The sequence below is a fragment of the Pleurodeles waltl genome, chromosome 8 (assembly GCF_031143425.1).
Source record: "Pleurodeles waltl isolate 20211129_DDA chromosome 8, aPleWal1.hap1.20221129, whole genome shotgun sequence".
Taxonomy (NCBI): Eukaryota; Metazoa; Chordata; class Amphibia; order Caudata; family Salamandridae; genus Pleurodeles; species Pleurodeles waltl.
Window position 1 is genome coordinate 1,302,023,700 of NC_090447.1, and position 25,147 is coordinate 1,302,048,846.

Sequence of the window (25,147 nt, forward strand, 5' to 3'; positions counted from 1 at the left end):
TGTTTACGTTGTTTGACGTCTTCTGTATTCTGTCGGAGGAGCGTCGCGGTCAAGATAGGACGGAAGCGGATATCTCGTTCAGGTAAGCGGGATTATAATTTTTTTTACAGTATGTAGTAGGGTATTTTTATTACAGAAATAGTTGTCGGAGGTAGTTATAAGGTAGGTAGTAGATTTTTGGTGTTTTATGTTTCTTATGTTGAATTATTTGTTTTTGTATATTTTTGTATACGATAGTGGTTTCGTAAAAGTAAAAAAAATTGTTTAGCAGTGTTTTATCTTACAAATGATTATCCTGCTTTTGTAGTAGTTGGAAAGAATTGTATATTTTTTTGATAAATTTAGTTTTGGGATTTTTGAGGGAGTGAGTTGTTCGGTTTATGAAAAAAAAAATAAGTTCATTGTAGTAGGTTTTGTGATTAATTTTTTCTTTTGTGTCAGTAGTATCCTTTATATCGTTTTCCTGTCTTTTTCTTGATAGTTAATGTTTTAATTAATGATGTGGATTTGGTTAGTATGTGATTAATTTTTTTACTTTTTTTTTCATAAAAAAAAGTATATTTGGTATTTTACGTTTTTTAGATATTTTTCGAATTTCTGGTTTGGTAAAGTATTATATTTTATTTCTTTGATTGTTTTTATAGTATATAGAGTTGGTTTTTTTATCATCCATTTAATATGAATATTTTTTAATTGTTTTTGGATGATTAATGTTTTTTTTTATTTTCTAAGTATGACATGCTTCTTTCTATATTAATGAAGAAGATTTATTCAGCATCACGTGTTTCGCTAAAGACATAAACTTGAAAGGTAGGAACAATTTTTGTTGTTTTAATTTATTGTAAAAATAATTTGGAAATTGCAAATTTAATTGATGGTGTTTGGTTGTTTTAGAACTGGCAAGTAATTTTTCAGTAGGTTAGTGGTTGTTAGTAATGTAGAATATATGCTAGACTGTTGAGGTAGTCTGATGGTGTTATTGTATCAAATTGTTGTATTTTTGCCAAAATTCTTTCCATCATTTCTTTGCTTTTTTTACTTGTGCGTGGGTTCAGGCTACCTGACAGTGATTGAGCAAGTCTAATTTCTTGGAAACTTTGTTCCTTTTTCAAAATTTCCATGAAATGATACAGGTTTGGGTGGGGTATTACTTTATTGAAGGCGTTGTGTCATCCTTCTATGGCATTATTAGTTTTTGCACCACCTTCTAAACAGGTTTGGTAGCAGTTCCACCATTCTACTGGAAATCTTGGCTTTCGTCTGCGACCAGATCTGTTTAGGTGTCCAATCCAGGTTTCTTTGAAGTAATTTAGTAAGGGTTCTAATTTGTCTTCATTTTGTGTATAATAGTTAGACTCTGTTATTGTGGTGTAATACTCATCTACTTTTGTAGGTGGTACAAAGCATAATGCTGTGAGTTTTTTTTAAATTCAAATTGTAGTATGCAATCTGAGAAATATTCTCTACTTAGGGATGATTTCTGTATTCTACGCCAATATGCTTGTGAAAAGTGGAAAAAGCATCCTTGAATTTGGGTTTGTGGATATATTTTTAGTATTGTATTTATCATTGATAATTCGAAATCTAGTATTACTTTTCTTGGTGTTTTATTTAATGTTTTGTTTTTGATTGTTGATAAAAATTCACTGTAAGTAGAGGAATGTTTATCAGGCAGTAATGCATACACTAGGGGGATTGTAGTGTTATTTTTTGTGGCATGTATGGTGTAAATTTGAGTGAATGGATGGGGTGTAGATTTAAAGGTTCCATCCATCATCCAAATTTCACTATTTTGTAGGATTATTAAATTGGATGTTGTGCTGAATATTAAAATTCTTTTTTGAGGGTTTTCGTTGTCGTGAATGAGGAAAGTTTCTTTGGAGAAGGTAATTGTTAGTTCTGGTGGGATGTTAATGTCTTCATAGGTTTGTGGTGTTATATGTTGGGGATTACTTGCCAGTCTTTCTCGTTGAAATATTCTTCTAAGGTTTGGTACAGAAGGCATGCTACCGGAAATCTGTATTGGAATATTTTGTACTACCTCCCTTATAACCTGTCCGCAGGAGTCATTGGAGGTGTGTGCAATGTTTTTTATTTTTTGTATGTTTTCTCTTATCTCAATTTCTATTGCAGAGGTTGTGATCTGTTGTTTTAACAACTGTGTTTTCTAGAGTTACAGCTCTGCCTCTACAATGTGAAGAGTAGAATTGTACACACCTCCAATGGCTCCTGAGGTTGACAACCTTGTCTCTGCAATAAAGATAACCTTCATACTTTAGTAGCTGGTTTCCGGTTCTTGAGGTTATGTAGCTTGCTTCTCCTTGCGATGCCATTTGTGAAATATCTGTAAATCATATAAAAGAAATAGGTTAAAAGAAGTTTGCAGTTTTTATTATTAAATTTGTGGTGGATTTAGTTTACTAATTAGTAAGTTAATTAATATATAATGTGTTCTATTTGTAAGTGTTTGGTGTAGGTGGTTTGTTATCTTTTATATTTGGTGATTGTGTGTTATTTATTGAGGTAATTAGGTTAGTGGGGAGTTTTAGGTTTTGGGGAGGGGTGGGGGGTTAGGGGGTTTTAGGTTTTGGGGTGCGGTTGGGGGGGTGGGGCTTTTTTGGTTTTGGGGAGGGGGTTGGGGTGAGGGGGTTTTAGGTTTTGGGGGGGGGTGGGGTGTTTTTGGTTTTGGGGAGGGGAGGGGTTGGAGGGTCGGGGTTTTAGGTTTTGGGGTGGGTTTGGGGGGGTGGGGCGTTTTTGGTTTTGGGGAAGTGGTGGAGGGTGAGGGGTTTTAGGTTTTGGGGTGGGGCTGGGGGTGTGGGGCGTTTTTGGTTTTGGGGAAGTAGTGGAGGGTGAGGGGGTTTTAGGTTTTGGGGTGGGGTTGGGGGGGTGGGGTGTTTTTGGTTTTGGGGAGTGGGTGTGGGGTCAGGGGGTTTTAGGTTTTGGGGTGGAGTTGGGGGGGTGGGGCATTTTTGGTTTTGGGGAGGGGGTGGGGGGTAGGGTTTTTTTGGTTTTGGGGTGGGGTGTTTTTGGTTTTGGGGAGGGGTGGGGGGTTAGGGGGTTTTAGATTTTGGGGTGGGGTTGGGTGGGTGGGGCGTTTTTGGTTTTGGGGAGGAAGTGGGGGCTAGGGGGTTTTAGGTTTTGGGGTGGGTTTGGGGGGGTGGGGCGTTTTTGGTTTTGGGGAGGGGGTGGGTGGTCAGGGGGTTTTAGGTTTTGGGGTGTGGTTGGGGGGGGTGGGGTGGGGTGAGGGATGTAGGGTGAATGGTGCCTATTAGTAATGCTTTTGTTAAGAATGCTTTTAAAATGAAATATTGTTGTTAAGGCATTTGTGATTAAATTATTAGTAGTAAGAAAAAGGTTGGTGTTCTGTTCTTGTTGTTAAGTTACTAGTTGTTTTGGAAGTTGGTGTTTTGTTGTAAAATGTCTTTATGTTTATTGTCCAGCAGCTGTTTGGAGGTAAGTGTTTGGTGGAGTTGTAATAGTTTTTTTTTTTTTATATAATATATGTACTGTGTTTGCGAAGTGTTTTTAATTTTATTGAATTTATGTGTGTTTGGTGTTAAGTTAAGGGGTATTTGAATTAGAATGTTTGTTTAGTTTTATTTAGCTAGAAAATCTGGTTGTATGTTATAATGAAAATATTATACTTACTTTGAGTTTTTTTTGTTATTTCAGATTTTTTTTTAAATTGATATATTTTACTTCTTTATGTCTTCTGGTGTGTTTTGGGGTTTTTGGAGTCTGTAAGAAATGAGAAAGACTGTATTATTTAGTTTATTCTTTTGTTTTATTAATTTGTTTTTTTTGGTTTAGTAGTAATTTTTTTAGTAGGTTTGCAATTTGGTGAATAATATTTGGTTTTTGGTTAAATTTATTAGGTGAATTAATTTTTAAAAAATAATAATTTGTAGTTTAAATTTTTTATATATATATTTTAATTATATTATGGTATTTGTTATTTAATAATTTTTTAAATGGTATTGTTTATGGTTTAGTGGAATTGTTTTTGAATAATGGTAATGGTTTACCTTGGATGGCGAAGGTGTGGTGTTTATCTTTTTGGTCAGATTCTTGATATTTATGCCTGTAACAAAATAGTATGAAAGGTACATTAATTATATATTATTTTAGCTGTTGCATAGGTTAGTACATTTCTTTATATTTATTTATGAATATTTTACCTTGTTATCTCAGTAGATGGCGGTGTTGGATAAATTATATTTTAATTCTTTTCCGTAGTGATATGCTCGTCTTCTCTGTAAGTTGTTCGGTGTAGTAATGAGTAGAAAATGGAGGTCGTTGGTATTTATATGTGTTTTTGTAAGTATTGTTTTATTTGTAAATTGAATGTGTTTTGGATGTGTTTTTTTATCGTGAATTTGTTTGTGATGTTAGATATATATATAATTGTGGAGTTTATTTGTTTTGTAATTTGTATTTTTTTTTATGTTCGTTCTCGTTTGTTCAGTAGAGGAAGTATTTCCTGGGTCATGTAGAAAGTGTTGTAGGATTATCGTTTTATGTAGGTTTTTTTTTTAGTGTTGTGTTTGTTTTATAATTATTTAAGTATTATTTATTTTTATTTAAAACGGTGTTTATATGTTTTGGCTTTTTGTGATGTTTTGTTTTTTGTATGTAGGAAATATATTGTTATTTTCGATTTTGTTTATTTTTTACGTAGTAATGTAGTGGTTTTAATTTTTTATTTAATAATAGTTATTGTTTAGTTGTGATATTAATTATTAATATTTTTCGTTGTTTGGAGTTCGTTTTAAATATATTAGGTGTTTAGGCGTTTTCGGTGTTGGGTAGTATTTGTTTGGGTATTCGTTGTTTGGGTAGTAGTTTGTTTGGGTAGTAGTTATTTGGGGAGTCGTTATTTAGGTAATTTTTTGTTTGGGTAGTCGTTGTTTAGGTAATAGTTATTTGGGGAGTCGTTGTTTATGTAGTTGTGGTTTACATAGTAGTGGTTTAGTGGAATATTCGTGATTTAGTGGTTTTCGTAGTCGTTAAATAGGTGTTCGTTGTTCAGGAATAATTTAGTTAATGGTTTTTTTCGTTGTTTAGACTTCGTTGTAAAATAATTCGTTTTATAGGTTTTTTCGGTGTTGGGAAGTCGTTGTTTAAGTAGTAGTTGTAGTGGTTTAGTGTCATATTCCATGTAGATTCGTTCTTTTTATATATATCGAGCTGTTGTCCTGTTGTCGTCCTTATTTTATACTCCTATACATATTTTCCCCTCATATCCGGTTTCTATGTAAATATAATCCCTCGTTAAGGTCTCCCTTATCATATGTACTCAACCTTCCAATCTAGTCCAAATTCCCCATCTCTAGTTACCACGGTCTTCTCCATCATGCCCCTCTCTAAATATTGTAACACGTGCCCCCTGTCCTGTGTGTTCGTCATGTGTTCTGTTCATACGCAGTTACGATTTGATCGCTCATGTGCATAGCGAGGCTCTTTGAATCAGCATCTTGGGAGGGTTCAGCAGTTACAATTTCCTGCTCTGCTGCTGCTATGTGAAAACGTGCATCTGTGCCCCCTTTATTTATTTTTTTAATATGCGTACGTCATCTTTTGAATAGTGAATTAAAAAAGTAAACAGCCACTGCATCATGACGTGAGTGCATGCTGGTCACAAACACACCTATTTTCATCATCATGCTGGGGCTGCCATAGCATCATGATGTATCTGAACACATGCAAGAAGACTCATGCATGCTTATTAATTATCAGGCTCTTTTTTATTTTATATGTAGGTTTTTTCACTTCTGAAGAGCATCAGCAAAGCTGGAAGGCTATATGTGGCTTTGCCACTGCAGATCTATTGGCCTAGCCTGTGTTCCACTGACTTTATACTTATTGATCTCGGCTAGTTGACATATTTTCTAAGGGGGAAATGTGCCAAGTCTTTGTGTATGTTTGTTTTCATAATCTTGACAGTGGTGGTTGTTTTTGAACTCTTGTTTTACTTTAGTGGAGCCGGTCAGTTGTTTGAGGAAGAAGCTCACATTCCTATTCGCTCTGCAGCACGTGGGTTTGTGAAATTGTGCGCTGAGTGTGAAAAATGGCAACACAACACATCCAGCTAACCCACATAACATATTTGATCGCAGAGCCATGACACAGACAGCTAATTTCCCAGCTTTCGCTTGGCTGCATCTGAAATAAGCAACTGTGCCGTCTTTAGAGCAACAACATGTTGTAGAAATTGGATTTCGCCAGGAAACCATTCATTATTATTTTAAGGCGTGTCGTATGGTCTGAACAGTGGATGTGAAGGGTAAAGTGACTAATGAGTCATTAAAAATATGAACCCAAGACTCCTTCCTGAAGTACTTCAGAGGCCAAAGGCTCCCCGAAGGCCACCGCTTTTGCAAATTGATGCCAGAAAGTGTCATAAATGGACGCCAACTGCCTCAAAACAAAATAATGTACCCGCTCTTAAGGGCAGAGGAGTATGTTCAACAGCTACTTTGTAGTCCATTGTTTGGTACGATGCAGCAGCTCTGTTGCCTGCTGTTGGGTTTTCCTCTGATGGTGCATGTACTTCCTGTCAATTTATTAAAGACTTCAACAGGCCACACCTTCATCGTCCCACGGAAGCAATGCACAGAATACGTAAGATTCAGTAAGAAGGTAAAATGACTTACAGCAAGTAGCCGCACCCATCCTAAAGCTCATTGGTTTAAATGCACGTACAGATTGACTCCTCTCCGATTTTGATGGAGGCAAAGGCGGTATTTAAAAAATTTGAAGCCTGGCATTTTCTTTTTTGTGTGTATGCAATTGCAAAGTGGTACGGATTTTGTAGGAAAAGTCTATTGTGGCGTCTGTACAGTGTGTCTATAATAACACAATATTTTAAGGGTTGAGTGCACAAGCACTCTGGCCAGTTGTAATCTCTCTGTGAGCTTTTAACCACTCCCACTGTTAATATTCATTCTTTGTTGTGCTTGTTTTAAATGCTTAATTTTCATTGGTACATTTTGTGAAATGTCCTTCCTTGTGTGCCGAGTTCCCAAGCGATTTCACTAAGTGAACATTTTTGTTGGCTATCACACTACGTCACACTTCCTCCTTTTACAGTGCGTGATGGCCCCTCCTCTGGTTTCGGTTTTCCTTTCATCCAAGCCGCAATCCTTTCTAGACTTTCACGCAGGAAGCCAGTAACTCTCGTGCTCACACTCATGGCGTCTGTGGTGCTTTGAATTGACTTGCTTTTGTCAACTGTTTTACTTTTCATTTTCAATTTATGTGGCAAGAAAAGTCCAGTTAGGAATTTACAACGCTAATAGCTCTAACTCGAACAAACGTGAGACCCATTGCATTGCAAATGCTTGTTCTCTTACGTTCCACTTCCTGCCTTTTGTGTTAAAAGGGGTCAGAGGGCAGCAGGCGTGTAAACGGTTAAGGGCTGCTGATGAGAGTAATAACTGGGGAGAAAAAGGGATCTTAGAGGGTGAACATATTGTATGTAGTGACAATCATCATCTTACCTTTGAACTGTACAAAATTGCAGACTTCAACTCACTAAACCTAATAGCAGCAATGTGCGATCTGACATTTGAGACCGTTTTTTTTGTGTGTAGTTGATCACACCCATTAATGCTGAGCAAGTGCATGGTGCACTTGGGCTTGCAGGCAATGCCTCCGCATTTGACCCTTGCTTCTAATCCATTCCAAATTAGGGAGTAACGCTCTCTTCTGATTACCAACGCTTGTAGCTTTAAGCAGATGACAAATGAAGGGTTGAAAGCAAGCCCTGAGCAGATAGCTGGGGTCATTGCAGATAACTTTAAAAAACACAGTTTACCTGGAATGTTCCTGTCCAGTGGTCAGTCTCAGAGTGCACCTTGGGTCTCACAAAACACACATGCACAGGCAGCCCACACATTAGCACTGCTATATCACACAACCGTGTGTGTGTGTGTAAACATACAAACATGCACACATAACACAGAGGCACTTTCCCAAAAGTAATAACACACATATTTTAACACCGGCAACACGACACATCCGCAACCTCAGAAACATACGGCTAAAAAACATTGACATTGACAATGCCAAAAGCTTGGCCATTGCTGAGACCTATTGGCTTTGCCAGTGCTTGCTGTCCTAATAAATGTCCTAAAGAATGATGACATGATACTTCCGCTATGCTGTCTGTGTTTGCTTGGGGATACCAAAAATGAAGAATAGGCGTGTTTGGGTCTGTGAGAAATGAAGAGAAGTTAGGTGTTCTGGAGATTGTCAAATAAAAGAGATACATGATTTCTAGAGGGGTCCAGATATTTTACAGTGCCGCTGAGTCCCGATCCAAGCAGAGTAAGTGCTTGCCTTCCTTCTTTCACTTTCCAGTACCATCAATCTAAGTACCTTTACCCATTATATCGATATATGTGCACACATTCGGCACACGTTTGTGCACTTTCTTGCATTTACCTGCCACTGCATGCGATTGGGTATCTCTCCATATGCCTTTTCCCGGAGTTTCTGTTTATAAATGTTTCAGACCTCCCTAGTAATATCAGCTCACTTCACACAGTTTTGTGACAAAGAGCAGCCATCACATGGTGGCACAAAAGAAAAGATGAGTTGGAAACACTTCACATAGTGGGTTTCTAGCTTGTGTTTGCAGGCCCTGCACAGTTAATGCCTATTACAGGGTGCAAAACCTCCACAGGACATTTGTGGCAGGCTCTTTTTTTCTATCTTTTTTTTTTAAGAGGACGGGTTGGGTGCAGGTAAAAGTGCCTGAGGCTATGTTTGACACTAAACCCGCACCCAAACCCTCACCATCACCTCCAACGCAGTGTAATGTTTTTTAGAAGTTGGTTGTGTTTGCCTATCCTTCCAGTATGATTGTACCTGTGTCTGCATTGCCTGCCCCTGCAAGAGATTATTTCCTTGCACAAGTAGGTCTTCTAGTTAGTTTTCCCCATTCTGATACTTGTAGTCCTGAATTTAAATAGGAATTAGCATCCCACAAAGATCAGAATGCAAAAAAAAACATGAACCATAAGAGACTCGCACATGGAAGAGGAATACATGAGAGCTCGGCTTGTGCTTTGCTCTTTTATGTCAGGGTCTGTGCAGTGCAACTTCAGTGTCAGGACCAGAGGGTCCGATTATGCTTCTCTTTCTTCACTTTAATTTTCTCAGCAGCCAGTTAAAAGAGAGCTCCAAAAACACTACATTTCACATGAATACCAATGTATCACCTGAACAAGCATGGAGACTCAGCTCTATATAACCTGCTGTGCACATTCCCTATTCCTTTTTCTTTGCTGCTCTGCAGTCAGTTAGGTACCTTATCTTATTATACAGTCATAGCTTTGTTACAGTAATATTAACACTGTCATAGTTGGACTCTTGCTTCTTAGCGAGACTGCTGGCTTAGGGGCGGCAACACTTTTGTTTGTAGGCGACTGATTCACTCCTACAACAAGTTATAACTGTCATCCCAACCCTCCCAGCTCACAAGCAGTACCTCACCGAAACTCGGACAGTAAAGGTGATTTCTGGCAGCCTCATGCATGGACCCTAGATGTGATTTCTCAGTGCGGTTGTGGTGGAATGGAAGTCACCCTTTTCTCTTGTTAGCAGTAAGTCTCATACACGCATAGGCAATGAAGGAGATGCAGGAGGGGTTTCAATTGATTTATTGAAAAGTCTGCAATCTACGGTAAAATGCATGAATTGCAATGATTAGGATAATGAGCAATAATAAATGCAAAATCGTGAAGATGGGAGTTGTGAATATGAAAACTCCCACCATATTGCAATAAGCATAAGAAATGAAATTCCTACCGAAGAGAGCCTTATCTGCCAGTACCATGTTCATGAGCAGCAACCCCCACCCCTCCTTACCTTGGAATGAGGTCTCTAGGTCAGAATCTGTGGAGACACAAAGGCTGGGTTCTGCAGCAAGGTGAGGTGCAGCATAGATGAGATCTGGAAGGAACATCTCTTATGACCTGGTCCGTGTGAGATGTATTTATATGGCTCATGTAGGATCCCTGATGCAGGTATGTACCTAAACATCTGATGATGTGGCAGACTTGTGTCGGCAGATACATAAACAATCCCTTATCGCTGGGGAGATGCTAACAGGAGATGTGCTTTATCCCCCTGCTGCTCTTGGTCCTTACTAGGTGAATAAGAATTGCTAAATGCTGTGGAGAGTCAGATGTCGATGGAGGGGGAAGTTTCCTTAATGGACTAGGTGGTCTCACACACTATATAGTGTCTTGCTTCATCTTATGACCACCTAGCCCCACCCAGGTAGGACAGTGCCACCTGGGCGGACTCAACCTCACTGTTAAAAGAACAGGAGGGAGTGCGTAAATTTGTTCTGATCTGGAAAGATGTGTGATCCAGCTAACCTAGGGTATAGTTAAAAACACCTAAACAGTCACCTGTGTGACAGTACACTTTTAATAGTGGTGTCTGTTGGCGTGGTTAAAAACAAAAATGGGACACCTCCGTGAGAACAAGGACTCACTGGGTCACCTATCTAAAAATCGGTTGCCAACATGTTTCTGCCCTCTGTGATGAGCCAAGGAAGGTCTCGGGCATTTGCAGGGCCTTGGATCCCTAAGTCTCAAATTAGAAAAGGAGAACCTACTCCAAAGAGTTGGAGAGAAAGGAAAATGGGCCTACCTTAAGCGAGGAAATACCTTGTGGAGGCTCTATCCCTGAAGGCTATTAGCCACAGGTATCCAGGAGGGGGAGTGTCCCCTTATTGTCACACAAACTCCAAAGGGGGCGCTCTTCAGTGGATTGTAGTTTGGTCTTGAATTTCTCGTCATCTTTAGCCTCCTCTGGAATGGCCTACAGGTCAGTGAACAATTACAGATCAGTCACTTCGGTGGGTCATTTGTCTGTGGAGGGTAAACATAATGTTACGTTTCTTGGATTCTTGGTCTGCAAATAAATATTTGTTCAGAAAGCAACTGTCCTCTATGCTTACCATGGTGTTGCGTGTGATATCTTATAAGAGAGTTTCATACTTTGGCTCTTGATTTAGCAGGTAGAGCCTTTTCACCAGAAGGGGTGACGTTTTCCATCACTCGCCGTACCAAATGTAATTCCAGGTCGGTATCTTACCCTAGTTTTTCTGATAATTCTAAGCTGGGTGCAGTGTTTGAAAGCGTACGAGGTGAGTACTGCAGAGTTTCATACCGATATGGAGGGGTAAATTGTTAATTTCTTTACAAAAAACCTTTTGCCCAGTCTCCTCAACTACTTTAGCCAGATGGATGCAATGGCTTTTGAATGAAGCAGGTATTGATGCTTCTAGATTTGGTTCTAATTTTGCAAGGGATACCATGGCATCTGATTTTTTTTCCCCTGGCTTCTCATCTAGTAGACATTTTAAAGGCGGCAAATTGGTCATCGGGATTTACGTTCAAGTAATTTTATTATAAGCCACTTGTTGATATTGCTTCAGTTCGGCTTTAAACAAGCATAATCAGAGCCTCCGGTTGTAACCTATAATAAAAGATTTTCGAGCATTTGCGTCAATAATTTTTCAATTCTATTAAGGACACGAAGGCGAGTATTACTCCACCTGCATACTTATTTTGTATTTTTCTTGTGGAATGTCATTTTGATGTATTTGTTGATTATCAATGATATCCTTCTATATATTGCTTCCCTCCCTGTTGAGAATATGATGATTTTATGTTTCTGGTTCTGACCAGTGTTTATGGCTTTGACATTTTTCCTTCTTAGGGAATGATGATAAATGAATCAAGCAAGCTGCCTGTGGTTTTAATTCTGGAATTTCGTTTTCGATTTCCTGCATTTAAGCTGGTCAGAAGCCTATCTGGTCTGCTGTGATCGCTGGAGGTCCTCGGAGTTATGAATCTGAAGTCACCATATTGTTGGAATAGCAAGTTTATTTCTGTTCTGTTGTTGATCCTGTCTTCGCAGGTTATGAGGCTTTTTACTGCTTATCTCATTGCAAAGAAAGAGGAGGGGGAATGTCTCTAGTAAGTTAAATAGAGCTAAATCTCTATGGTTGTTTACGTGATACATTGGGTTTAATGGGAAATGTAGTATTTTTTAGAAAAACTTTTAATTGGCTGCTGAGAAAATTAAAGTGAAGAAAGAGAAGCATAACCCTTGCCTCCATGTTGTTAATAGAATTGAAAAATTATTGACGGGAAAGCTAGAAATATTTTATTCCTGGGTGCACATGCTACTGCTTATGATGTTATATGTACCTGACATGGAGGCACACAGTGGAGATGTGGTGACCCATCCACAGTGCAGAGAGGACAGTTACCCACATCCCCACATGATAAAAGGTGTGTAAAGAGATTTAAGTAAAGGTGTTGTGCCCTGTCTGATGTAATGACAAAACCGATGTGCAAAGATTGCAGCACAAATAAGAGCCTTTTTACTTTTTTTCTCTTCTGTAAAAACATAGCTGCCATGTTTCCATGTGTGACTAGCTGCTCCAGACTGGTTTTCCTTTGCTTTCTGGAGCTTGTAGTCCTGGATTTCTAATTGGATAAACCAGACTAAAAGTCTCAGAATGTAAAGAAAATATCTGGCCTTGAATAGCTAGTCAGACAAGGACCCGGGAAACATGTCTGGGCTGTGTGTAACACCTTTAGCCAGTCTTGGATTTTTAGTCATCAGTAATTCAATACAGAGGTATTCGAACAAGTAATTACAATATAGAAACAAAACTACAAGCTAATAGTACAGTATGTTATTGGTTTAAAAATGCACCTCCCCCATGACCATTTGGCAGCTACAGAAAAGTGGGTTTCAAACATAAAAGCAATGTTATAAGCACACAAATCTAGTTAATGTCTGAAAAGCATATAAAATAACCTTATAGCGAATCACTGTTATCAGTAAAAAGAAAGCACAATTTTTGAAAGGGTTCACACCTTTGCAATTAGTGACATGCTTAATTGTACTGTTTATTTTCAAAATGATCTACTTGCATAACCTAAAGGAAATAGAAGGGCTGACACAAATTAAAACCAATCTGGCAACTTAGTTTCAGTTCTACTTGGTCTGCTACTGTTCAGTGACACCTGGTTCACAGGGACTTAGGACTCTGCATACTCAACACAGAAAGACAAACTGCTTTTCACACCTACAAACATTAGAAATGTAAACTGACTAAATGACATATCTGTCATTTTGTCTGTTTCCCTTTCAGGGGCTGGTGCTGCTGATAGTGCAGAGTGTGCTTGTCAGATGGTAAGTGAAGGGGTATGTTCCTGGCTCTGTCAATGGATTTCGTATGTGTAAGGGGTCCTTTCATTTCAGCCCTTTTCACACATTCGCAGTACATAGCCGTGCTGTGCAACATGTCTGAGGATTGTAGCCATCTTGGGCGATGATGCATTGTTGACAAAGTCACCCGTGATGTGATAAGTCAAGATAAAGCGTGAGAGAAGAGTTCATCCAACGGTCCCTCTCCTGCCTTTCTCATGCTGAAATGAGAAGCCTCACATCCTACCAACAAAGGTTTTCAGTTGCAGACAAGTCACCTGCAACTTACAGCTGTATCCAGGTCCACTGCAGAGTGATGACAACTTCCTGACTTAATGTGTGCTTTGCAGGTCTGCTTTCCGGGCTACTGTGTAGAGGTCAATTAGTAAGGTTAAATATATATAAATACCCATTTATTTAATATGTTTGCACTTATGTACATGATTTTGAAAGTGGACATCAGTGGTATATGTTTCTGTAAGAAAGTGGATTATTATTTAGAGTGGGTGGTTGCCCATGTTAAGGAATAGTAACATTTATCCTTTAACGGTGAACCCCAAAAGTCACTAACCGGAGTTCAGCCCCGTCATAGCTAAGACACAGATCAGACAGGCTTACTTAGGCATTGTATAAGGTTGTTATGCACTATCAATACTGTAATCAATTCAAAACACCAAATCATAAATATCCCAAACAAAATTAGAAAAACAGAGTAAACGTTAAAAAAACAAAACAACACTAAAATGATCAAACTCCACTTTGGAGAACCAGAGATATGAGTTACTATAGTTTTAAGTGACAATTGTGACAAAAAGTTCCAATAATAGTCTGTGGACATGGTAAACCAGGACCCAGGTGCACATTGAGGCTGACTGCAGTAGATCAAGAGGTCGGATACTCCAAGCAGTAGTGACCGATCATGATTTTACCTTCAGACTTACACTGCAAAATTAAAAACAAAGGGCCTGATTACAACTTTGGAGGAGGTGTTAATCCGTCCCAAATGTGACGGATATACCACCAGCCGTATTACGAGTTCCATAGGATATAATGGACTCGTAATACGGCTGGTGGAAAATCCTTCACTTTACCGTCACTTTTGGGACGGATTAACACCTCCTCCAAAATTGTAATCAGGCCCAAAATCTCTTAGCATGGCAAGGCAGCAGGATGTGTTTGGGAATTTCTCACTTAAGTTAGTCACTGAGCAAGGGCCTGCTGAAGCTGTTGATTTTGGTGTTAAAAATCACATTTTTTGCTAATGTTGGTTGTTGCTTCAGTCAGATCTTTTCAGCATGTTTGCCTGGTCAAGATTTAAACCTAAGGAACTTAATCTCTGAAATTGGGCTCTGATTTTTCCAGCAGGACAAGGCACTAAGCTATGTCCAAAGAAGGTTCCACTAAGTCAGATGCCTTTTCGCTGAGGGACCGCTGTAAGGGATGTGTTTGTTCAACCCAGCGAAGTATTGCCATTGCTGGATTGGCTCTGGTGGTTCTTCCTGGTCCTTCAGAAGCTGGAAGTCAGATGTTTCTAAGGCCCAGAATGTTGCAGTGGCAGTCCCTTTTTCCTCATCTTTTCATCTAAGCCTCTCAGACTTCGAAGGGCTCTTAGGACTTCAGGGGTTGGTTCAGTGAAGGCTGTGTACAGGGTCAGGTTGTGACTAAGGAACTGGTCATCCTGGAAAAAGTGGCTCTTCAGCTTCTTGTATCCTTGTAACAACAAGGGAGGTCAGCCAACTGATCCTTGGAGTCCTGGGTACAAAAAGTAGCAGAGGTCCAGTCCTTCAGAGCACATCTCAGGCCTCAATCCTCTTCTGATCTTCCACAGGTCCAGAAAGTGTTCTGAGAAGGGTGCCACATATATGGTTGGCATTAGGTAGTGGGTGGGTGGAACTCTTGCCTCCTCCCTAACAGATGGGGTAAAAGTTCCCAGGGGCAACCCTGCACACTTTTTCAGCAGCTCCTCTTTGCTCTACTGCAGATAATCCCACAGTGCACCTCACTCCTAAAATCCAAGATGGGGAAACCCTTTCTCTCCTTGTGCAGAGCCTGTGTGTCTGGCGTCCAACAGTGTGCCCAGGTAAATCCGTAGTCCCCTCCTTTGTGGCCAATCAGAACTGAATGGGGGTAGCTTCTCTCCTGCTTGGTTTGGAGCCAGCCTGGCTGAATGTACAAAGGTTTGCCTTCCCCAGGTCTTCCCTTAAGTTTACTTCTGAAAGGGTAAGCCTTTTAAAAGATATTGATGGCCCTAGGTCCACCCTAAGTGGTATTCCTAGAAGGGAAGAAAACACACCTTCCCTTACCCAGGCAATTTTTTCTGTTGTGGGAGCAGTTTTCAAATCTCATTAAGGTCAAGTACTGAGAGACCAGCTGTGAGTAAGCTAATGCTAAATACTGAAGGCTCAGGCAGGTAAAAGGTAGTTTCTAAAAGTTATTTTTCCCAAGTATTTATTAAAAAACTATGTTTACAATCACATTTGATTTTTAATCAGTATTAAAGATAGTCTTTGAATGACTTTGTAGCCATCCCTGTCAAAAATTACAGATTAAAGTTTATAATCTGAATTTTGACATTTGCTAGGATTCAGATACAGCCCTGCCAGTGAAAACAGCTTCTGGGGGGTAGTCACTGGAGGAACATGCCAACTGTAATTGTGTGAATATTTCACTTTTAAATATCATGCCCCTACCTTGTGGGCAATAAGGTGTACTTAGGAGTGACGTAATAATAGTTAGAAGCAGGGGTTTTCCCCTGTCAAAAAGGGTCATTTTAACAGGTTTTACAACTGGATTTTAGGTCAATATGGTCAGACTACAAATGGTAGGCCTGCAGCCATGTGTTGCAGGCCCACTCTCTGGATGACAGAGTAGGTGCTGCAGTCCACAAGAAGCATTAACTTCCAGGAAAAATGTTACCAGATCTACTTGTCTGGTGACTTGAATTATCTACTCAACCTTACTGCAGTGCACTTGACCCATAAGCCTGTCTCAAATTGTGTGATCCTAGGTAAATTGTTATTCCACTGAATCGCCCTTTTCTTCATTTTCACGAGGCCACCTTCAAATATGTGAGTTCAGCATATCAGCTGTACACTAAACTAATTTTTGATTCAATATGTTTCCTGATCTCCTCATGTATACTACAAATGTAGCCCATACATAGGGTACACATGACCCTGACATGCCTGTCAGTTAACTGACAGCACTGTCATCAGGGCAGGGGCAAGACTGTTTCTCAGCTCATGTTTAAAAAATCTTGCTTTTAATATATATATTTCAAAAGCATGATGTGGTAGCAAACTATCATTTATATATAGATATAGGCTATTGAAATGGCCACAAACCTTTCCACTGACATGCAGTTTTACTGATAAAACTAAATATTGTGTGCCCAGCATGATTGTCAGATGGATTAATTTACAAAATGCTCTAACATTGCTGTCAGAGAAAAAAAAGTAAAACACTATTCTCCAGGATAAAGTAAACAGAAATGTGTAAAAAGACATAAGCTGACATTTGACCTCTGCCTTTGAGTGCACAGTAAATCTGACAAGATAAAAACACATTTTAAGGCATGTTTATTGCTCATTCACTTTCTGAATGAACAGAACACCTGTACTTTGGCAGATGAAAGTCTCTCACAAGACCGGGACAATAGGCCATACAAATAGCTCACCTTGTTAAAATCTGATTGCCATAGTGAGTGGGAGAGTAAATTTCCTGAAGAGGGTTCCTGTGTCTTGGAGAGTAACCCCAACAGTTGTTTGGGGAGAGTGTATAGGGTCTGATAAACCTATGTACTTGATACCTATGCTACTGAAACTCGCCGAATGATGAGGGAACCTAGAGGATTTGACCTGCTTTGTTGCCCAGAAACAAACTTGAATGGATTCATCGAAAATTGAAGTGAAAGTTCCTGTGCAGTGGCTTAAAGCACAGTCTAGCAAAAACTAGTATTCCGTTTGAACATACAGAAGCAGCCTCTTTAGTACCTTTCCTGGCGTAGACCAGCTTGTCTGTGCAGCCTGCAAGAGCTTCTCGGGCCTTCCCAGAGGCTAGTGCCAAGAGATGAAAAGCAGACTCTATAGAGTAGTGTGGTGGACCGGATGTGCTGCCTTCTACAGTAGCATGCAATATTTTGCTTGTTTTAAAACGGTAGGGAGAGGTTGGGGTAGGGATCCTACATCTTTTCTGTTGATAGGCAAGTGTGCTATATTTCTGAAAGTGGAATCAAAACTGTGGACTGAAGCTCAAGTTGGTCTACACAGCTTAAGTGTCCCAGGAGATAACCAGTTTATTGGTTGCTGATCTTCAAGTTTTAGTACTGAATGAATACTTGCTACAAGAGGGGAGTAGATAAACTGATAACTGGCTAGTAGTGACAGAGGTTTAAAAAAACAGGGGCAGAAACAGCCAGAAATTGATGATCAAAGTAAGATGAACTTTCTATATCTGATTTGTTGCCCTATTCCAGAATGTATGTCAAGTACTCAATGGACCAAAAGTATATGATGTATATATTTTATGTGGCTCTTCCAGATTGGTGTTTGTTTCATCGTTACATTGTTAGCACTTAATAACCATGATTTGTTATATCATACAATGTTTTCTGATAAGTCTAAATTATTTGGTTTAGATTTTCAGCGAGCTTTGCTTTCTGTTGTTTAGATATTTTTTTTTAAATGGACGACGATGACAACGGCATGCCACAGCTCTCTTCCCATGCGCTGGCTGCGCTGCATGAATTCTACGCAGAACAGCAAGTGAAGAACACCTTAAGTACATCTCACGGCTTAACAAACCAGTCTTTTGGTTCAGTGGAAGAAGATTGGGTAAGCATGATGTGACACTGTTATGTTCAGTAACGTAAAACAGAGGTGAATAGTTCAGTACTCCTGAAGTATAGGTCAGTGCTTCTTTTTTGTTACTTCTCACTGTTGATTGAAGATCCTCTACTGGTTATTGGGTCTTCCTAAGCAGATTTCAACATCCACCATTTGATATCCACACAGAACTCCTAATTCGTAGCCCAACCAGTACAACAGAAATTTCTTGGCTCAATACTCCGATCAGCGCCATATCAAACTATGTAGCTAAATGTGCAGCAATTTAAATGTATTCTAGTCACTCAGCCTTGGCGATGATTATCTATCATGTATACATAGTACATGGTCTGTGCTGAAAATACTCCACTCTTTCAGACTAGTTTCCTGAACATTCCAGTCCCCTTTGAGAACCTAGACTTGTGGACTAGTGTAGTGTGCGTCTGTGGTCCTAAAGGTTTACCCAGTCTGTATTTTTTCAGGTCTTAAAGAGTCCATTTAAGAAATCCTACTGGCAGGTTTTAAATAGTGTGCGACAGACCCCCCCCCCCCCCCCAGCCCCTCCCCACCGATTGATAGCTCACTTCAGAAGTGTTTTTGTGATCAAGGAGTGTAAGGCAGACAGTCCAAATAACAATACATTTGAAGAATGGAAGTTCCAAATCCGTTTAATAAAAATGCCAAGAATTATGTTGACTAATATCTAAATGAAAATCAAGGAAAATTATTAAAATAACATAGACAAAAAATGTTTCTACTGAATGCCAGTATGAGTAACCATTGACATGGTCTTTTAAGGAAATATCTGTAGGAAACATGTAAAATTTGCAAAGTGCTGCTGGTAACAATTGTGCATTTGGGTCTATGTAACTCCCAGGTGTTAAACTGGGATTAAAGTACTCCTCCTGTTTTAGCTCTTATAGTTGCCGTGATTTCATGGTTTTGAGTGAGCAGTTACCACCAGCTTCTAGCTCTGGCTTATTGTTCAGCTAATGGGCATTGAACACAGCTGCAGATTTGGTTTATTCTAAGGTACGTCTGTATGCTTCTCGAATGGCTGGAGTGTAATCTTTTTCATCATCGTGTTTCCTGTAAGAGTTTTACCAAAATGGGGTTTCTTTTTTATGGCCTTTTTGTTTTTCTATTTTTTTGTCCCCATTAATTTTTGTTGAAAATGTTCAGGGTGTGTTTATTGCATCATTATTTCTGAGAACATTACAATTCAGTATGCTTACTTTACTTGCCATCGATGCAAGCAATATTTTAAAATATAAACTTTGAAACTCCTTGGAACTTATATTTATGATAATTTAACACTGCCATTGTACGTGCTCCATTTCATCGTGTGACTTGAAAATGCCCACAACAATGAAGTGGGCAACTGACATTAAAAATACGTAAAGTTGTGAGTTAGTTATGAGGAGAGAATTGGTGTTGGCCTGTGCCTTCTGTGGGAGGTGAATAGAACTGGTTCTGCCCAAATGTAACTCGATCTCTGATAGGCTTATAAAGTGCTGGGCGGAGCCTTGCATTTATAGGTCTAAACAGAAGCGTTTACTCATAGTTCTTGATTTGCAAAGCCCTATTTCTGCATTCACCGATTTACGACCTGGACTACATGATGATTTACAACTTACATACATTTACAAAGCTTTCCAGAAGTACACCTGGAAAACTGCAACTGTTGCCAGTTTCAAGACCTACTTCTGCGTTCCTGCAGTGAATTTCGTGTTTCCGACAGATGCATTTCCTCATCTGTAGCGTTTCCTCAAATGTGTTTTCTTGGTTTTCAAAAGCAAGAGCTAATTACACAGATCATTGGAAGTGAGATGTTTCTTCAGTGTCGCATTAAAGCCACCATCTCCATTCTATACGTATCCCAACTAACTTTGCCCATCGCTTACTGTGAAACGTCACTGCCTTTGTGAATTGTTTTTCCTTTGTTTTGCTCCAGTTTTTTTTTGTGCAGAAAACCCTTTCCGTTACTCCTACACCAATTACTCCTGCTTTTAGCAAGAATAAATGTCTGACCTTTCCATTTATGAGCCCACAGTAGAAAAGTTAGAAAATACACCCAATCTGTTGATTTTATTAGTATTGCTAAACTTACCAGGTAAACTTCATCCTGGAACTAAGTGGGACGTGGACGTGCAATATTACTACATTGTGGGGTAATATGCCCATGCGTACAAAGATTTATGAGTGTAAGGTCATCTTTTGGGAATCCTTTGTACTCGTAAACTGAGTTATTTGCATCTCTAATTCTAACTTACATGTGCAAATGGCTGTGTATTTCAGGCCCGCAGTTTGCAAAACTTTGATTGGTTGTTTGAAATGACATCAGTAGAGATATAGACTACTACTACAAATATGTCTAAGCTAGTTAAAGCATTCTTCTTTCCCTAGCAATTGAGTCAGTTTTGGTATACCGAAGAAACTGCGCTGAAATTGGCAGAGGAAGCCATTGCAGCAGCTGGAAAAGGGGGCAGGTGAGTTGTATGTTATTGATTTCACAACAATTTTTCAATAAAGCATTACTTGATATGTTGCCTTTGGGATTGGCCAGTGTTGGCCAATAGCTATCCTGACACCTTTGATGTGGATCCATTCACATATATAATCATTGTAGCTGGATAAATACAAATGACTGCAAAAATAACTTTTCCACATTTGCATTACACAGTAAATACATCAAGAATGTGGTGTAGGAACTATTTTCAGCTGCATGCTACTGGGGTCAAGATGTAACAATCAGACCTTTTAACTGCCCGTTTTGTGGGGCTTTTTTTTACAGTTTAGCTCAAAACTGATCACAAAGAATACTCCTATAGCATGCAACTCCCGTGGTAGTGAAGATACTTCTGGTGTGTCTGGCTTTGCATCCACTGCGCAGATGTCTGTTCTGGCTAAGGAGGCAAAGTTGTGCGAGCACAGGCAAGATATGGAGCCCATGCTCGGCTAGTGCTGCTTGGGAGAAGGTAGTTCCATGCTGGTGGTTCTTCCTCACTCCCAAACACAAACCCGCCAACCAAAGAAAGTGAGGAATTCACCCCAAGTCACACTGGTGCTCCATCTGAGGTTCCTGAAACACACCAGAGCTGGTATGTGATCTCGTAATAGGACCAAACATCTTTTTGAGCTACAGTTTCTGTTGGTCCAAGTGTGATCGTGATTCTTCAGGTGCACCACAATGACAGGTGCCTCATTTCATTACAAGGAGTCTATGAGATGAGTTTATGATGAACTAGGGCGCCAAGCTGTTGTAGGTGCTATTGTTCCTAGGCAAAACACAGGGGCCACAGGGTCTTATGGCTTCACCACACAGGCTAGTAGTACAGATCCTTCCTTGTTCAGCCACGGGCTGTGTACTATGCCTCTGCTCCTTGATGTTCTTCACTTCAAGGCATCAAAAAAAAAGTGATGGATGGAATGCCTGAATTAATCTCACCCATTGGAAATTGCTTGAGGCAGCATCCCAATATATCACTTTTTGCCTACTACAGCATCTCAGTTTGGACCCAGCCATATGAAAAACAGGCTTGAACCTGTTCCAGTGGGAACATTCCAGCCCATATTACCAGGCCAAGTCCTCTCTAAACCAGCAATCCAAGACTGGTTTCACCCTTATTAGGGTTTTATCAGCCAGGTGTAACTTGGTTCCAGTGGCACAGTGAGTATGGGACTCATGTTGGGCGTAGCCGTCACATTTAGGGAATCAATAAGAAGGTGATGGATGGAATGCTTGAATTAATCTCAACCACTAGCAGTCACTTGGGCGGCATTCTAACCCATCGTTTTTCACTCCATATGCCCACTCAGTTTTAACACAGTCATATGCAAATCAATCTTGACCCTGCTCCATTGGAGCAGTCCAGCCGAACTGCCAGGCCAGTTCTTTCCTGAAATGGAACATAAGCAATCCAAGACCGAATTCACCCTTGTTAGGGCTCATCAGCCAGGTATCGCTTAGTTCCAGTGGCACAGTGAGCACGGATCAAAGTTTTTTGGCATAACTTTCCCACTTAAAATGTCGCACTGAAGTATCCAAAAGAGTGATGGATGGAATGCTTGAATTATTCTCAGCACAGATAATCACTCAGGGTATCATCCCAGTCCATCATTGTTCACCCCCATGGCAATTCTGTAAGAAAATTCGGATTACAAGGACTCAGAGTCATAGGGTTACCTGAAAGTGAGTGATTAATCTCTGGACAGTAGACTACATACACGTTTACTTTCCATATCACATAGTGTGACACTGGAAACAATGTTGTACTTAATTTCTTTTTATGATGTGTTCAGACAAGAGGCAAACAGACATAGCAGCTTAGGTGGCTAGACCCCTGGACCCTCTGGAATTTGTAGGCAGAGTAGTGCGTAATCGCCAGGTAAACATTCTGACAAATGCCGGAATCCAAATACCTGCATTACTGATGATGCTTCAAGGCAGCTGACAAAATAGCAGTTGCTAGGAAGCAAAACAGGTGCAAGAATTATGACCGCTCCATACTTGGATGTCCCGTCACATGACTCTTCACTTAAGAGCCCCAAATCACAGATGCTCTACTCACATACCTGCCCTCATTATCTTATTTTTCTTAAAATGATCACCAAATATATTAATGTGGTATTTGTGATGTTCTGACTTCAGTTGTGCCTGTATAGAACTCCGGAACCCACACGAGTTGAGTCAGAGCTTTCTACTAATTTTAATTCTTGAGATTTAAAGGCTAGAAAAGGAAGATGCTGAGGAACCTAAAAGAAGGCTTGTAATGGAAGGTCAACCCGCGTGTTAAGGTCCCTTGGAAGAGTTTTGCTAAAGGCTTGTAAATAAGAAGGTAGTCTGTGGAGCAATAAGTGGTAGAATAAAGAGCGGAAGTGACTGGGGGTGTGAGAAGAAAATTATGACAATTTAGGTGTTGATTTTGCTGGTAGTAAGGTGGAAACAATCTAAGCATTGGACTTTGTGGCGGGGAGTTTTAAAACACTATTTTATTGAGTTTATAATAGAACAACTTAAAGACAAAGACAGAAACAAGCAGTGCAGTTCAATGTGAAATACCACAATATCCATTGCTCTCCTGAGCGGAAGATGATGACACATACAGACAGAAACATGAAACATATCCAATCAGATCAACAATAGCTATCAATAGCTACCCCCACCTCCCCTTCCCAAGGAGCTCACATGTAACCAAGTCATTCATATACCATGTTTATCAGCGTTACCATATCACCACAGTTGGTTGTCACCTGTATGTATAGCATAACATTCCACAGTCAACAATCATCATCAGTGCTCCAATCAGAGCTGGACTCCTGAACCCCTGTGAAGCGTTCTAATAATGTACTCCAAGCTGTTATGTCAGTCAGAGCCCCTTCCTCCCTACATGTCAGTTTCATGTTTTGCTCTTCGGCAACACCCCATTCCAAAACATCACGGGTCCAGCTAGAAAAGGATGGGCTTCGTGTACTCATCCAGCCTATAGCCACCCAGTGCTTAGCCAGCACCAGCGCAAGCTGTTCAAATCTGTATGGGATGTGCCTACCCCATGGTCTCCGTAATATACCCAGGAGGCAAGTCAGTGGTGTTGCTTTGAGCCCCAGACTGGTGACCCCATCTATTTTCCTAGCCACCACCCACCAAAATTGCTGCATCTCCCTGCAGGACCAGGCTAAGTGGAGAAAGGAAGCACCTGTCTTCCCACATCGAGGACACCTAGTCTCCTTGTTGGGTTCATCTTGTTGAGTCAAGCAGGCGTAATATATACTCGATGAACAAAATTAAAGTGCAACAACTTAAATCTGTGGTTACAAGAGACTGTGCGTACCAGAGACAGTGTCATATTCCAGTCTGCGTCTTCTAGCGGGTCTTCCAGTTCTCGATTCCAAGCCCTACACGCTGCATACTCCACTCCCGCATGATCCCCATGCAGTGCTCTATAAAACAGGGTATCCAAATGGGAATCCTCTCCCCAATGTATTAACCTTTTCAACACTCTTGATGCTGGGGGGGCCACCGAGAATCGGGACCAGACCTCTCGAGCCACACTCTCGATCTTGGCATACTGCAAGAACTGTTCAGCATTCAATCCGAACGTATCTCGTGCCTCCTGAAAGGAGATAAACCCCCCATTAGGGTATAAGTCACCCGCCACCAAGCAGCCACCCATTCTCCAAGCTTCCATTGACATTAAAGTATCCATATCTCAAAAAGGGGCTAGACTCCAAATCTTTAGTTCCCTATCAAAGGGGGCACGTCAAAGTATTTTCTTAACCGCCTGTTCCCAGACCCCTGCTGTAGTCTTAACCAAATGAGGGACAGGAGTCTCCAACCGACCGCCCGCCGTCATTAATGCGGCCACCAATGCCTCACCTCCCAACATGCCAGCGAATAGTTGCTTCTCCCAATTGTCCGCTTGCGTCAACCACATAGCAGCATGTTGTAAATGAGCTGCATAATAATAGAGTCTAATATTAGGGAGTGCCAAGCCACCATCTTCCATGTCCCTTTGTAACGTGGACAACGCCACCCTGCTACGGAGGCCTGCCCAAACTAAGGAAATCAATAAGCTGTCTAGGCGATTGAAAAGCCGAGCTGCCAACGGAAACAAAGAATTCTGGACAAGATAAAGACACCGCAGCAAGAACACCATCTTGGCCACAGCTGCCCTCCCCATCACGGATAGAGGCAACTTATTCCAGAACGAGACAGAGCGCTCCAGACCCTTCACCACCCGTTCCACATTATGCGTCACATGTGCCGTCATCGTATGTGTGACCCATATGCCCAAATATCGAAAACATTAGAGTTCCCACCTGAGCCCCACGCCCGGCAAGTCCTCTGGCAGGGCATCACATAGTGATCCTAGAGGAAACAGGAGCGATTATTTTCATTTTTTTTTCCTGTTCACCTGTAAACCAGATACAGCCCCAAATTCTTCCAACAACTGTAACAACAAGGGGACGAAACACGTGGCTCTCGAAGGTACATCAAAGCATCGTAAGCATATAAGGAGACAATATGAGTAACCTGTCTCTCCTTCACACCCCAGGGCTCCAATTCCTCACGCAGCCAG

General features: G+C 40.4%; 1 protein-coding gene across 9 annotated transcripts in view; it reads left to right on the forward strand.

Moving 5' to 3' along the window:
* The window catches only part of EEF1AKMT1 (EEF1A lysine methyltransferase 1), a 93,621-nt gene that overhangs the window by 6,902 nt on the left and 61,572 nt on the right, over positions 1-25,147 (forward strand). For 2 of the 9 annotated variants that reach the window (XM_069202275.1, XM_069202269.1), the window contains exons 2-3: positions 17,914-18,077; positions 20,475-20,557. In XM_069202275.1, coding sequence (XP_069058376.1) covers positions 17,928-18,077; positions 20,475-20,557 — 233 coding nt within the window. In that variant the 5' untranslated portion in view covers positions 17,914-17,927. Of the gene's footprint in view, positions 1-11,739; positions 12,000-13,189; positions 13,231-17,913; positions 18,078-20,474; positions 20,558-25,147 lie in introns of all 9 variants that reach the window. The other 7 variants (XM_069202268.1, XM_069202272.1, XM_069202270.1 and 4 more) reach the window with 7 other exon arrangements.